A 16,853-nucleotide genomic window follows, 5' to 3' on the forward strand; every position below is an offset into this window, starting at 1 on the left:
AATGGTGACATTGTATCTTTTCCCTAACAAAAGCGTCTGTGGAGATATATATATATATATAGTGTGTGTGTGTGTGTGTGTGTGTGTGTGTGTGTGTGTGTGTGTGTGTGTGTGTGTGTGTGTGTGTGTGTGTGTGTGTGTGTGTGTGTGTGTGTGTGTGTGTGTGTGTGTGTGTGTACCTGGGCACTGCTGAGGGCAGGGCTGCAGAGGGCAGGCTATATTATTACCCAGAGAAACAAGTTGCTATAGTCCCAGCAGGGATGGCACTGGCTCGTGAATAGATTGACATAATCCAGCAGATTGTATGAAAAATCGGGACAGCAGGTAATCTGGGACGGGTATGGAGGGCAGCGGAGAGTGAGGAGTGGTTATGGAGAGGAGGAAGAGGAGTGTTACTGGGGTCCTTGCTGGGTCTGGCTGGCCTCCAGTCCCGGATAGGTGCTGTGCACGGCTGAGTCCCGGCGTTCCCGGTAACAGCTGCTCCCCAGCAAGTCCCTGCATGCAGACAGCCCTGAGGGAGGGTGGAGGCAGGGAGGTAGGAGGGTGCATGTATGTGTGTGTATATGTGTGTGTTCAGGGGGGGGAGGGGGCCGCTCCTGCACACAGTACTGAGACATCCCTTACACTTTATCCGTCACTCAGGCTTAATGGGGTATAAAAGTCCCCTGCATTGTGCCAGGGACGGAAGAGGAGCAGCAGGCACTTCATAGGGGGTGGAAAGTACAGTACAGTGCAGGACCCCTATAATACAGGGACAGTGCAGAGACCTATGCTCCATGTAGCTGCTCTGGGCAATGAGCAGTGGGCAGCAGCCTGGCTCTCTTCTCGTAGTGCCCCAGTCACCCATCCGCTGCTGCTGAGATTTGGGGAAGGGGTCCTACTTGGCAGCCATCTCAGTGAATCTGGGGGACAGCGAGGCTGGCGTTGCCCAGGAGCGGATGGTGCAGCTTGGAGGGGGCATCTTGCACGGATAAGAGAGGGGTCAGCATGAACTGGAGGTGCCTGGGCAGGCTGCTGCTGCTCCCCCTGCACATGCTGCTCTGTGTGCTGAAGGCAGCCGTCTACCTGGTATTACCCACACGGCTGAGGGACATGAGAGGGGACACTGTGCTCATCACCGGCGGGGGCAAGGGCATCGGGAGGCACCTGGCCAGGGAGTTTGCCAAGCAAGGGGCTAAAAAGGTAAGAGCAGCCCACCTTCCCTGTATATTGTCTACAGTGCACCAATCCCATGCCCACCACGTTCCTTGTATGGAAAAAAACAAACAGCGCCAGGCACCAATACAGCCCCATCCCATGCCCACCAACTTCCTTGCATATTATACATCTAATACCACCAGCAACAAGAACAACCCCATCCCATGCCCACCTTTCCTGTATATGATCTACTATGCATCAATCCCATGCCCACTACCTTCCCTGTATAGAATACATCTAAAAGCACCAGGCACCAATACAGCCCCAAAACATGCCCAACAACTTCCTCGTAAATTATAAATCTAACAGCACCAGGCACTGAAACAGCCTCATCCTATGCCACCCTTCCTGTATATTATCTACCATGCACCAATCCCATGCCCAACAACTTCCTTGTAAATTATACATCTAACAGCACCAGGCTCCAATACAGCCCCATCCCATGCACCAACTTCCTTGCATATTATACATCTAACACTACCTGGCACCAGAACAACCCCATCCTATGCCACCTTTCCTGTATATTATCTACCATGCACCAATCCCATGCCCACCAACTTCCTTGTATAGAATACATCTAAAAGCACCAGGCCCCAAAACATGCCCAACAACTTCCTTGTAAATTATACTACTACCACCCTGCACCAGTCCAACCCCACCATCACTATAATCAGTGCCACCCTGGCATCATCCACAGTGTGAACCCTAGAAGTGCTTTGTATGATTTTGGTGTGTGCTTATATGTAACAATTTGTGCTTAATTTTAAAGTATGGCTTTAACCCCATGACTGACCACTAAGAACACCACTAATTCCCCTGCATGGCCTGTCTGGCAGCAAGTGGGTTAATCATATCTCATGTGTTTTGTGTGTGTGCCCTACTGGGAAGTCTTGACTGGAATCGCTTGCGGCCAGGTGGCATCGAGCTTAGGGTGACTGAAGGCTCAGTTCCTATGGAATTGCCCCAGGTGGTATAGGGCATGTTAGCTACTTGTCAGTAATGCCAGCAGCACTCTGCAGTGAATGGCATGGCAGAGGGTGTCACCTGTAACACTGTCACTGTGTCTGTTTGTTCTTATGTGAGAGAGCACAGGATGCAAGGTCCACTTTGAGGACATGTCTTGATCTCTAGAACCCAGTGTTCTATATTTATAGCTCTATATATCTCCTGTGTACAGAGCAATGAACCATCCGCTGGTGGCAGTCAGGTGGTTCAACCTCATGATCCTCTCCAGAAATAGAGCTGGGAGGATCATCACAGCTTGGCAAAGAAAAGGATCCAGAATTTAAAATGACAGAGCAATTCCACAGAGTCCACAGCAAATTCCTTCATTCATTCATTGTGGTTGCTTTTGTATACATTGCTCTAGAGTGGGATTATCAGATGCATTCTCAATATATCTTTCTTTTCAGTATACTGTAGGTGAAAGTGTAGAATTCTGCCTGGATAACATGTCTCGTTCCGAAATAGTATGGTAGTTACAGCAATGTAAAGCCTGCAATATACATGTGACATTCCTTATGACTGTCACATAGGTCAGGGGGAAAATGCTGGTATGTACTATTTAAGCAATCACTTGTCATTTCTGTGTTTTATAACAGATTGTGCATCATTTGAGGGTTTAATTTTGTGCTTCGTATGATCCTTATTTATTTGTGTATATAAAATATATACATATACTGTATATGCATATATATGTAAGTATACATACAGTATATACACACACACAAACACACATATATCCTATCGTTCAACATCTTAGTTTGGTTTGTGGATCAGAGACCGCAAAAGTCATTAGAAGTCAGATTTAGTTTTTTTATGAATGTCTCCTAAGTGACTCCTGACTCTGTAAAAATTGTACAGTGCTAAGTAAAATATTAGTGCTGTACAGATACTGTGTAATAATCATACTTGCACTGGCGCATGGATTGTGTAATGAACATCTACTGTACCCTGTGAACTTATCCTAGCGTTCAGTTAAATACCCTCATACTGAACAATATATACAGTGTGTTTGGCAACTTGATAACATATGTTGCAAAATAGATAACCAAGGCTCTCACAGCACAATCAAAACCACTTACAGCAGCTGTAATGGCAGACGTTCTATCGAGATTCAGGGAACGGCTTATATTACATATTGCTTTAGGTGCATTATTATTATTATCACCATGCAATAATGAGACAGACGGTAGTGATGACCCAGAGCTTACAATCTATTTGGTATCGCAGCTTGAGGTTGCTCCATCTGGTTGACATCTTTTTCCTGAACTGTATAAACAGCGACTCAAGTGGTCAGTGCTCTGTGTTTATATGAAGTCTGGTTTATGAGTTTCAGAAGCTACTGATGAGTAAATTCTTTGATTAGGGCCTCTAACGTAGCTATCCAAAACTGCTTTTGGCGTAAGCTCAGCTGGACTCCGTCCAATTCGGGACCGTCCAACTATCTGTCGTTATGTGATTGGCTATGTAAGGCCAGAATATTGCCCTAGATGCAGCATCAAGCAGAGTAGAATAGGCGAACTGTGGATTGTCCTCTGAGCATCGACGAGTTCCATCATACAGCCTTGTCGGACTTGTGGTAACATAACAGCTATCGGGGTTAATCCTATTATGTGCAAAGGAGGAGAGTTGCCATTGCAACGGTGTAGAGATGCCACCGCGCAGCCTAATCTAACCCCAGATTTACGGATTTTTGTACATAGACATATGGGGCTGCGAAGAATCTGCGAGTCCGGAGGTACCGTAAGTGCAGCATATAGTCGCGTTTACTTGTGCTGAGAGATATCCTGCAGCTAATAGACTCGGAGGTTGTCTAGGATTTAGCATTGTGAATTACATGGGATTGTATGAATGGGTGGTGTTTTGAAATGACCGATTCTGTTGGGCTCAGTTGATGATGTATAACCCAGGAGTGTTATCAGCATACGACACCATAGCGGCAGGGGGAAGCTGACGGTCTCAGATGTAATACCTGGTAAAAGCTAGCTGGTGTCTGATGTTATCTTACAAGTTGGTTCTATGTGCACACGTGTTACCCCAGCCAGGTCCCAGTAGTCCCTTATCTACTGTAGTACAGTCTACGAAATAAAAGGACTCAATATGGTCCCCAAATACTGGGGTCCTATGGCTATAGGACCCCAATATTTGTTATGCTAGTTGCATTCACCTTGCCATACCCCTCTATACCCAACAGATGCCTTGTTCCTACATATTTGCTTGGTTAAGGCGAGCTAGTATTTCTCTCCATCTTATGACTCGGACACTAGGGGCAATACTCCATTGAAGTCCATGAACATTAAACTTTTAATCTTGGCTGAGCAAGATACATAAACATTAGGGCAGGAGCCAGGAACCCCGGCATGCCTGCCAAAATCGCGGCATGGTGCGCAGTTTTAAGGGGCACAACAAAGATTCAGAGGTTTTATCAGCTAGGACCAATATGTAAGTTCCAGATATAAATTTAGGCCTCAATATTTTATTATTAAAAGAGCAATTTATGTATTCTTATTACAGATAGCAACCAATACCAATAAAGCCAGGGTCGGACTGGCCTACAGGGGTACAGGAGAAATCCCCGGTGGGCCCCACTGCCTGAGGGCCCCACCTCCTCTTCTAATGTCAAGTTTCAGACAGTGCACTCGAATTATACATTGTTACTCTATTACAGGGTCAGTTACCTGGTAGAGCAGGACCATGGATGAACAGACCATGCACTGTAGTATCCATGCTGTCTGCATGCTATGTCCTCTATAATGGCTGGCCAAGCATCCATGTTGGCTGGCCACACCTTTTAAGGATGGGCCCCTACCACTGCCTTTCCCGGTGGGCCCTTCATGCCCCAGTCCAACACTGAATAAACCTAAACCAAACTATTTATCTACAAGCTCGGTCAGTGTATTTTGTCACACTGATGGCAAAGCCACATCCATGGATGTATTCGGCATCCCAGCGGTCAGGATGGCGGCGTTGGAATTGACAGTAAGGGGTAGGGTTAGGCTGCGGGGTGGGGGTGAGGGGTTATAGCTTAGGGTTAGGCTGCGGGAGGGAGCCTCTGCATCTGGATGGACCAATATGCAATATGTTGCACTTATCCTTGTGTATCAATGCCTATTGCTTGTAGATTGTATGCTTGTGACCTTTTTGTCTGTCTGTTACTACCCAGTCTTGTTTTATTGTTTTGTTCCCAACTGTAAAGCCAGGTTGCCAACCCTTGCAGTAGGGAAAGTATATACTGTGTATGGAAATTACATTGTTTTATGAAAACTCTAGTTATAAAGCTAATTTTGTATAAATTGTTGGGCAGTCCAGTAGATTAATATGGAATGTTATAAGCGAAAGCCTGGCTTTTATTTCACAAGTAGCCAAATGCTCACCCAGGAACTTCACTAGCATAAAGGGACATTGTTCGAGCCGTCCGCATGTGGAGGCTATTACGCAAAACTGATTTTTTTACTTGTGATTTTGTGAATCCAGTGAGATTTCTTCCCTCGCTAATGGTTTGTAGGACAAGCTTTGAAATAGACTTGCACTAAAGCAGGTCACTTCTCCTGTGCCGAGTGTTACTTCTGATTGTAGCTCTATGAATTGGGACGTGTGAAATCTAACCTGCCAAACTCGTAAATGTACTTTTCACAGTGAGTAGTGAACAGTCTGTCTTTACAGCTACAAATGTTGTTTTAAACTGGTGAACACATGGGTTTAACTCACAACACATAGTCTGTGAATTTCATGCCCTACTAAGAAAAAATAAAAATCTGAACAATAATATCTGTACAATAATAATCATCTGCTTCTTCCGGGTTATTTTCCGGTTGCATTCATCTGGGCTGATTTAATTATCTGGAGTTATATTTTTAGATTTACCATCAATTATTCAGCAATTTTTTTTTTTTTCCAGCAAAATTTACTGCAATTTTAAAATAAGTGTAAGGGGTAGCAACCAATCAAATTCTACTTAACATTTAACTAGCACCTTCTAGAAGATAATAGCTAGAATCTGATTGGTTGCTATGGGCAACATCTCCATTTCTAAAAACTCTCATCTTAGTACATTTACCCCTAAGAGTGAGTGGGAAAGGGGGAGGGTGGGTAGGAGCAGATTATTGTCACATTGTGTAACGCAGTGGGTAAGCATCAGGATCGGATTAAGGGCCGCATGGGCCTGGGGCTGAAAATGTTCAAGGGCCCACAAAGGACCGTTCTTTCGATAAGAGCGGTCCTTTGCGGTGGAGGGTCTTTCGGGTCTACGACCTAAGGGCCCATCTGGCGTCCTTCTGTGCATGAGCAGAAGGACACACGCACCGCGAGGAGTGCTGGGAGGGATCAGCCTGTGGGCTTCTATAGGGCAACGCCATTAGGAAGATGGCGTTACCCACCGCAACCAAGTGGCTTGGTGCTTATGAGAAATGCAGTCAAAACCGCATTTTCGGGGGTTTGACCGCATTTCTACCTTTGCTGCATCCCGCCCACTATTAGAAGTAGAGGAGGTGTGACAAGTGCCATGTGGGCGTCGCTATTGCCATGTGGGCATGGTCAGTGCTGTGTGGGCGTGTACCCTCCTCCACAATCAGTCCCAATTACAGATGGCCATTGGTGGCTAACTATCAATGGTACCATCGGTGGTTATCATCGATGGTATAAAACCATTCAAAGGGAAACCACTGATGGTCATTCCTGCACTGACATGCTGGGCTGCCGGCCAATCAAAACTAAGGGGCAGGGCATGACTGGTGTGTCGACAGGTGGAGCTAGGCTCCGCGTCTTAACATGAATTTAAAAAAATAAAAATAAATTGATGGGTTTTCTACCATCGATGATGGGAAAACCAATTTTGCCATCGATGGAACTATGTGACATTGGCCCTCATTCAGAGCCGCTCGTTAGCGGCAGTACGCTCGTTCCGAGCGATGTTTGCACATCTGCGCATGCGTACGCTTTTTAGTACGCATGCGCGAACCAGTCAGTGCGGCCGAAAATCGTTTGTACGCTATATAGCGAGTGCCTGCTATTTTGAGTGACAGAATGAGGCGTATGTGGGTGGTAACAGGGGAAGGTGCTTGAAAATGGGGAGTGGAGATCCGAACGCAGGCGTGCTTAAAGGTCAAAACGGGCGTATTATGGGTGTGTATATTTAAAACAGCAGCGTCAATGACCACGTCACTGGGTTATTTTAGAGCCAGAACTGCTCGCAAATTTGTGGTAGCAAACACCAACCACAAGAATAGCGAGCAGTTCATACGCTGGTCGATGTACTCGATTAATCTAATAAATAGCGGACATGACGTATGGTGCGAGCGGCCAGGGGGCGTTTTTAACAAATAAACGAGCGTATGTTTTGCTCGTTCGTTCAGACTTAGAGGTGTGAACAGACTGCAATGTGCGTACGGATCATTTGAATAGCCACCCCTTGTTTTTAAACGAACGACCGCAAATAGCGAACGGCTCTGAATGAGGGCCATTGGCTGTTAGCCATCGCTGTTTTATAAATATATTGCCATTTTTTTATTTTTTGTCATTCGCACACATTTGTACACTTCTTCAAACTGTGGGCCTGATTCAGACCCATTCTCTATCTGCGTACGCTCGCTGGGTGCGTATGCAAATTTGTCAAATTTAGGCGACGTGAAGCGATCGCTCGCCAAGGCATAAGCACGCCCACCATATCTTAGCGAGCGGCCACTTTGTGTATGCGTACGCCCAATCGCACAGGCAGAGCCGCCCACCAGCAACACGTCATCTCCAGGAAGTGTATTAAAAAACATTGGTACATCGAGCACCATCGGATGTGAACACAGTGCTTGAGGTAGCTTTGCCCTACCGCAAGCATTGCGAGGAAATCAGTCTTAAAAAAAAAAAGGCAAGTGACGTGTACTATGACGCTGCCTGTTAATTATGCACGCCTCTAAAACGGCTTTGAAACACTCAGGCATGCCTGCGTTCGCATCTCCAACCCCCTGTTATTAGTGTCCTGCCCCTGTTACCACAAACAAACGGCCTCTCCTGTCACTCATTACCCTGGGCTGCCTTTGCTGAGCGAGCGAGAGGGTTGTGATCGCAGTGTGTAGTTTGCGCACGCGCAGAACAAAGCATGCGCGTACGCAGAACATCAGGCCGCTTGCGAACGCACAACGGGAGCGAGCGGCTCTGAATCAGGCCCTGTGTTCTATAATTATGTCAATTATAAGTATGCACCATCATGGTCACTGAATAATAGTTTGGCCACAAGGTGGAACTGCTCAATAGAAAGCTATGGATAAGGCATTATCAGTGTGCCAGCATTCGCTCATTAATCGCTGCCAAGGAAAAACAATATATTTGTACACGTTAATCCAAAACATTGGGCAAATGATCTCGATGATGAATATATATCTGATGCAAATGATGGACATATATCTGCAGCTTTTCAGAAACTGTTAATTTTGAGTGTGTCGTCCCTTTAAGATTGAACCCTGGTTCTTCATGAATTACATTATATGTGTTGGGTGAGCATTCCAGGGGTGCTGAAGGTTTATCACTCCAGGTGGGATGACTTCGCAAAATCATCGAGGATTATTTGTCCTCTGGAACTATTAGATTAGAATGTATTTTATACATTATTGCTTCAGCATTACAGCTCCTACTCATCTAATGAATCCAGACAGAGGAATAATATATAGAACTATTTATACAGATTTGTCCACATACACCTATCCTCAAATCGTGCCAAATACCCCCATTTAGTGTGCCATGGACTTTGCGTCTTAGCCATGTTGAAATGCTAATCCTAAATACCTAGTACACTATGGGCCAGATGCATCAAAGCTACAATTGTGGTCAAACCTCCGAAAGTGCCTTTTTCCGGGGTTTGACCGCATTGTCCATATGCATCAAGCACTTGGACCTGATAGGCAACGCCATCTATAGATGGCGTTGCCTATGGGATAGGATCCCTTCCAGGGTCACCCGGGGCTCGCACATGCGCTGGTGGACGGCTGCGCATGCACAGGGGAACTCCCAGGTCATAAACGCAGACGTCCCGTCCTAGCAAAGGGCAGCTTTTATCGGAAGATCTATCCTTTGCTTATATGATCATGCATACGGTGTTAGTAAATGTGGGTATGCTGCAATGATTGGCAGGAGGCATATCGCCCTATAAGAAAACTAAGATGCAAAATGTAGGGGAAAATAGCACAATGGAGGAAAGGTCCGATACGAGTGACCCCGCCATGCATCACTATGCTTTATCTGCGACTTTATACTAATTCCTTTGCGACAAATCCGCTAATCCTAAGTACCTAGGGCCTCATTCAGACCCGCTCGCAAGCGCTATGCACTCGCAAGCGGGTCGATGGTGGGGCACTGTGCACGTGCCCCAGAGCGAGTGAGAAATTCACTCACTCCGGGGCTCGCTACAAACGGGGCGGCTGCCGATGTTGATGTCAGTAGTGAGCTTCCTGCTCTATTTGAGCAGGAAGCTCACTGGGGCTTACGGCAGACGAGACCCTACCACAAGGGTCTCGTCGCAAGCCCGATGGCCGCGACCATCACCTGGCCGCTTGCAAAAGCAGCGAGTGGCCAGGAGGCCAGTTTAAAAAAAAAAAAAAAAAAAGTGGCCGCCCTCATTCAGAGCGAGCGCTCGCTTTTTGCAAGAGCCTCTGAATCAGGGCCCTAGTACAGTATATGTGAACTTAGATGCAAAATTGAGAAAAAAAAGTGTCCAGCACAGGAATTGCGCCAGGCGCTTAGGCTCCATATGGCACAAATAGGATAGTTGTATGAGGACACGTCTGTATGTCCATATGTTTTACTGAACTGACTGATAAAATGATTATAAATTCTACTTGCCCTTGTTGGGATTGCTATTATATCTGTGACGGTGTGCTTTGTTATAGTCACACATTTGTAGATCTTGGGGGGGAAACGTTCTCTTTAATTTTTGTTTAATGGCTTTTGTTGCACACGTTCCTATCTGTTCATAGGGGGGATTCAATTGTTTTTGAATATCTATGTGGTGGGAACCCGAAGGAACAATTCATTGGTGAAACCTGTCTAAAGTACTGGTTAGAGCGCACAAACAGCTGTTTGGGTGCCCAAAAGACGGATTTTTTGCAGATTTCTGCCCGCCACCTCAGGAGGGTGCGACAAGAAATCTCAGTGGGGCGTACAAAAAAACTATTTAGTTCCCTACCCCATACTGTCATCAGTCCGTGATGAGTACCTTAAGCCACATATCCACTTGCCGATTAAACGATTACGACATCGTAATCGTTCAATCGCTCATAAATCGGCCAGTATAATATCAGAAACTATCAGCGATGCGCGCTCCCGCTGGTCTTTTACGACATCCATCATCGCCTGAACATGACTGTCAATCTGCTGATAACGACAGGTTGACCATGCTCAGGGATGAGGGAGGGTGCCTGCACTGTATGACATATCGTTCAGTGTAGTCACTACAGGGGAAGAGGAACGACTGTACGATTACAATGTTGTAATTGTACTTTCGTTCCAAGATCTACAAGTGGATACGCACCTTTAGATGCATCCATTGGTCACTTACAGTGGACATGTGGGTGATTCAGTATTCATTAGAAAGCCGTTTACAAATTAGTCGGTTATGGCTTATCTATTTCACTAGACCTCATTGAGGCTAAATATTTGTTGACCTGTGAAAAAGGCTCCCTCCTCTGCTCCATGTGTGGTCATGTGGAAGGTTCACTTTAAGGACGAAAGTTTAAAAAAAAAGAATAGAGCACAAGACACACATGAGCAGTCTGTTGTTTTGCTGTTGGCTGCATAGTTTATATTACATAGCATATATAGTCTCTGAAATATCTACTACCACCCTCTAGTGTTTGCATTGTGACCTATGCCATAGCAGGGGATATCTTGGTTTATTTACTAGCTCTGTCTTTTTAATTTGTCATTCTATTTAGTGTTCCATTTTTTATTTTAGTTTTTTTTAAAATAATGTTTACATATGTTTTAATTGCTAATTCTATTATAGTGCTGCAGGCATCATCTGTCAGATCTGGTTTTACTGGAAATGGTTAACATAGTTCTCCCCAGTAATAATATTATTAAAGTGTTGATCTGGCCACCAGTCTAGTGTTCATTCTAGCACTCTGCGCTTGTTAAAACCCATGCAGTTCTCTTTCCTGCCTGGGATGTGGTTCTCTGATCTGGTCCTTCTAGCACACAAGCTGCTGAATCTCGGCAGGTTTTGGTGTGCATCAGGTTTTGGTGTGCATCAGAGTGTGCTAGAAGCACCAGAGCAGAGAGCGACACCTCAGGCAGGATAGAGGAACTGCACGGGTTGTGACAGGTGCAAGGTGCTAGAATGAAGACTATACCATGCAACAATGACTGTACTGCGGAACCAATGGCTGGGTTTTGTATTTTGCACTATTACCAGTAGGCCTCATGTCAGCAAATTGTCACCGTGATCACTGAATGATTGGCTCTGACATCTGGGGATAGGGACCGGCTGGTGTGCTTGTTTGTAGACAGAGTTGGAAATAACCAAGACCAGTAACGCTGGCCCACACGGGCTGGTGCTGCCTCTTGTCTTAGTAGCAGTATCTGGTTTGGCATGGCATATTGGATAGGTGTAGCCTTTCAGTGCTCAGGCCAAGTAGGGCCCAGTTAGGGTAGTTGGCAGAGCAGGTGGCAGCCATCTACTGTACCAACTGGATTATCTGACTGGCTTGAAAATGATCCAAGTTCATATCCCAGGCAGCACGTATGGTGTAATGGTTAGCATTGCTGTCTCACCACGGCTCTGAGATGAATATAAGAGTGTTGGCTGAGTGTATCTTGCGTGGTTTTGCACTGTGCATGCTCAGAAAGCAAACAATGCAGAGTTGTAGTCATCTCTAGGGGTTGGTATGAAATCTCTGCTGTCGGGATGCCAATGGTCAGAATCCCGACACCCATAGGAACGCATGGTAAGTATTTTCCCAACCCCTACCCTAATCCTCCCTCCCCGGTGCCTAAACCTAACACGCACACTAACCCTAACCTCCTCCTAACACCCCAATACCTTAGACGGTCGGTATACTGGTGCTGGGATCCCGACCTGTCGGGATTTCGGCGCAGGTATTTAGACCGTCGGCAGCCCGCATAGACCGTCGGCATCCCGCACGCCGGGATGCCGACTACATCCCATCTCTAGACATGGCTGAACCTCCCTTTCTTCCTATCTCCTCTTCCAAACAGCAGCAGATTCTTAGTCCCCACAGTTCCCTGAGGTCTGCAGCTTGTTTCGCCTTTTAAGACCTGCATGATGGGGATATCATAAGTAAATAGCATTTGACAGTGCATGCTATGATCTGCACTAGCTACCCTTAGTTTCCTACCAGCCTCGTTTTCTTCCAGTGTTCATCAATAATTGTTACTGACAGAACGTTCCGCAGATATATCCCTTGAGGTCTTCCAAGTTGTTTAACATTTTCTCAGCTTCCTTTTATTGTCCTCCTCCTCCTCCTATTACAGCAGTTGGAGAATTACAGATAATTGTTCCCAATTTAAGATAACGAGACTGAAAATGAAACCCTTCTGTCCATTTCCATGTTCGTTTTAAAGCCGTACGTGGAAAATATTAAATTCTCTCTAGATTTCAAGGCGTCCTCCTTGAAGACTACTCTGCATTGCACAGTTCACTCTACCCAGTAAAGAAGGGTAGAACGCAGCAGTCTATTATCCAGTGTATTGATTTTTTTTTTTTTACACAGTACATTGAGTTTGAATTATCAAGTGCTGAAGAGACTATTTGTCTATAAAAATACCATTACGGATATTGGTCATGAAATGGCTTTCTAAATGCAGAAGGAGGCAATTTGAACAAGATTGAACTCTACAGGGTAGCAAATCCTGGCATCCAGATGGATTTCTGTCCTGGGGCGGGGGGGGGGGGGCACGGACATTGTGACTACTATGCAATTTTCCTTATCCAGTTCTTTCTACCACCATTGCACTCTGTGATTTATGGTTTGGCATTCTACTGGAAGTATAAATAATTTGGTGCATGTAAATGATCTTCCCACTGGGGACTTTATTTTACGTAGTTCGGCTGTATTTTGTTTTATGGTGTGTGTTTTTTTTTGTTTTGTTTTTGTTTTTTTTGTTAAGGCATTGCATTTTTTTTTTATAACAACCTGAAAAAGATTTTCACTCCGTTGAGTTCTTTTCATTTTTAGACCCAAATCTTTCACTTGCTAATTTCATTCTTTAGTCCTGAAGAGAACACAAACTTCCTACACAAGGAAATCAGTGGGTGGGAGACGGCCATTCAGAAGAGCAGAGGAAGGAGGCAGGAGTAATGGGGTCTCAGCAGTATGTGACGGAGACTTTCCATAGTCTCTATGCAAATGGAACATTTTTATTGGTCAAAAGCTCACAAGGCTGATTTTTTTTTCTTTCTTTTTTTTTTTTTTAAGACCTCAATGAGCTTTTCAGTGTAAGATAAAGGGTGATTCCTTTGATTAGAGTAGACTGTTTATAGTACAGATACAGTTGGCTCCATTGAAAGTCTAATAAATACTTTTTAAGAGTCATTGGAGAGGAGTGTTCATGAAAGCCCAAAATGAAAGTTGATCTAGAAGTGTCTAAGCTCAGAGGCTGAGATATGTGGTGGCCATTTAGGCTGATGGAAGGCTCCAGGATCATTGTAAAGTTTATTTGCCTCGGAGTGCTTATCATCCACCAAAAATGGCCAATTTGTGTCCAGAGTCATTTCACAGGACTTCAAAAGGTTATAAGGGTTTTGTTAGGTTGGTGTGACCCATAGATTGCGGTCTTATCTTATTTGAAGGGTTGACTGACTGTCTAATAATGGGGCCTTGAACTTTAGCAGCCTTTGATGTTGTGTGAACTGTGTACGGAACCCAGCTCCCTGTCTCCTAGGGGCTGATTTGAAATGTGTTTAAGGGATTTTTCTTTTTAAATATACATCTGGCTAAATTTCCTGATTGCCCAATGTCATTACTTTGTTAGGACCATGGGGCCCCATTATTCACTGACCATGCTAAATTATCCACTAGCATGGTGTCACAGCATATATACCCGAAACCTCTGCCAGTCGCCTGCATTGCTGCGCTGCTATGGAGAGATCGGCCGCCGCATAGCTCAGGTGAGAGTGCCAACACCCAGCCAAATACAGCAATTGTCTGGGTCCAAGGGTAGAGTACCCTCCAAAGTACTATCATTGGGATGAAGGGGGTAAAGTAAGACTCCTGTTGGCATTTTAAAAACCTTTTTAGAGCTGGTTTTAAATAGCTTATCCCAGTGGTTTGCAAATTGAGCTACTGTCCAGATGTTGGCTGTTCAGATAGAAGTGTAACCTGTTCTTAGTCTTCTGTATCTGACTTGTCCTGCTGCAAGTTCTCATACTTCTGCTGCTGTAACATTGTTCAATTATGACATAATGAGGGACCTCTATGAAAACCATTCCACTTTTAACACTGCAGAAAGAGTTTTTGTTGCCCGTAGCAACCAAATGTTTGCTTACATTTGTCACCACAAAGTTTTCCTGCAATGGTATGACAGGAGCATCACATCACTATGTTATTGGGTCTCCACCTACTTGCATTATATAACTTGCAGTTTGTGGTTTTCTGCTGCCTCCATTCCCCTCCTCACATCATAACACTGGCTCTGTCCTCACTAAAACATGACTCCTCTCCTGATAATACTCTGTCCTGCTGGGGCATTCTGCTCCTTCCACTATATAACTGTCAATGACTTCCTGCTGCCTCCATTCCCCTTCTCACATCATGTCGCTGCCCCTGTCACATACAGTCTTGTCCTCACTAACACATCACTCATCTCCTGATATACTCTGTGCTGCTTAGGACCCTGCTCCTTCCACCGCATAACTCTGTCTCTGGCGTCTTGCTGCCTCCATTCCCCTCACATCATGACACTACTCCCGTTACCTACCGGCCTCTCCTCGTTGACATGTACATACAAGTGTATAGGTCACTCAATGCCTCCAACATGATCACCACACTTGCCTCCTCCAGCTGTGATCTGATTGGCTATGCTGTGATCATTGAAATGAGCTGATTGGCTATGCTGAAAACTGTACCATGACCTGGTTGACTTTTTGAACTGGGTATTCATGGAAGAGCTGAAAATGAAAACTGAATACCGCAAGGTGGCCAATCACTTTAAAGAGGTCACAATCTGGTTGCTTTAGGCAAACACAGCCTTTTTTTTTTTTTCTACATGGTTACCTAGTAAATCGCTTATATAAATACTTCCCTCTATATTCCATCCCTAAAAACCGGGTATGTGCGTACATGTTAATGACTGTATGGATGCAAATAAGAAATTGCATGGCAGGTGTACAACATTCAGCAACAGGCATGAGGAACATGCAAGGTAGACAGATTTGAGTAAGAAATGTCCCTCGTCGTGGAAGCTTACATTATAGACAGGCGGTGGGAGAGTGACTGTAGGATGAAGTGGGAGAGTTTAGTTTTGGGGTATGGACCAGGTGATGGGGCAGTGTGGAGAGACATGGAATGCAGTTGGCGAAGTAGCGAAGCAATGAACTCAGAGTCCTCGTTGATAGCAGGCGGGTCTGAGGGAATTAAGGCAGAGAGAAGGTTGGATGGCATTGAGTATAGGATGTAGAGGAAGGGGACCAGGGGGTAAGGTAGGAGGGGAAGATAGGGAGGGGGTTGAAGTGGAAGGAAGAAGCTTAGTGGAGGTCTATCAGTCTGTCCGCTTACTGCCATCTCTTTAGTTAGTGCTGATGCTTGTACTCCATTTTCCCGTTTAACTATTGTATTCCTCCTAAACCCAAATTATTGCTTCAGCAATCCTAAGGTGCGTACACAGTAGACGATGTGCTCACGATGTGACATCGTGAGCGATTTCCCTTGAACTCGCCCTGGCAGCTCCCCGGCACTCCAGGACACGAAGTGGTGCTAAAAAGCATCCAATCTGACCAACGATCTACTCTGCATCATTAACGATTTTCAGTGCGTCGTGTACGAGATTGGCAGATCTTGCCTGCTGTAGGCAAGATCTGAAGATGCGATGTACGACCCGTGGACACTCACGATTTGGACATATTTTACATGATTTGTCGTTCCAATGCAAAATCTCCTTTAGTGAGTATGCACCTTTACACCTTTATTCATCCATCCCAAATCCAAATTGTGACACCCCATTCCCTTTCTGTCACAGAGTATGACGCTCCTGACAATAGAGAGACTGTAGAGAGGAGGGTGTAGTCAGCATCCTGGTGGTCAGAATCCCGACCGCTGATATCCCAACGGTGAGTATTGGGGTTAGGGTTAGGCACTAGGGAGAGGGTTAGGCTGTGAGGAGGAAGGTTACGTTTAGACTGCGGGAAAGGTGAGTTAGGGGGAGGGTTAGGCTACTTACCTGCAGGTGCTGGGATTCTGACTGTTGGGATACCACTGTGTGTATTTTGAATGCCGGGATCCCATACCCAAACCCTTAGAGAGGTACTTTGCCTTGGGAGAGCAGTTTCTAGGAAAATAACAGCAGTTGTTGGGGCCTCCTCTTAATCCTGGTGACTACTATAGGCCGTGTCACGGTGACTGAGTTAAGTCGTGTGCTTCTCATTTAATTTCTAGTGATTGCTTGTCTATAATTTTCTTTCTTGACTTCTTTAAGAAGATCTTAAAATAACCAGCATT

General features: G+C 45.3%; 1 protein-coding gene across 2 annotated transcripts in view; it reads left to right on the top strand.

Moving 5' to 3' along the window:
- Window positions 1–230: 230 nt before the first annotated feature.
- DHRS3 (dehydrogenase/reductase 3) overlaps window positions 231–16,853 on the top strand; it is a 36,993-nt gene continuing 20,370 nt past the window's right edge. The window contains exon 1 of one of the 2 annotated variants that reach the window (XM_088455821.1): window positions 231–324. Coding sequence is in view for 1 of the 2 variants with exons in the window: in XM_088455820.1 (XP_088311946.1) it covers window positions 988–1,182 (195 nt within the window). In the remaining variant the exon portion in view is untranslated. Of the gene's footprint in view, window positions 325–574; window positions 1,183–16,853 lie in introns of those variants that run through there. The other variant, XM_088455820.1, reaches the window with a different exon arrangement.

Source organism: Taudactylus pleione, unplaced genomic scaffold (assembly GCF_031769625.1).
Source record: "Taudactylus pleione unplaced genomic scaffold, aTauple2 ptg000671l, whole genome shotgun sequence".
NCBI classification, from domain to species: Eukaryota; Metazoa; Chordata; class Amphibia; order Anura; family Myobatrachidae; genus Taudactylus; species Taudactylus pleione.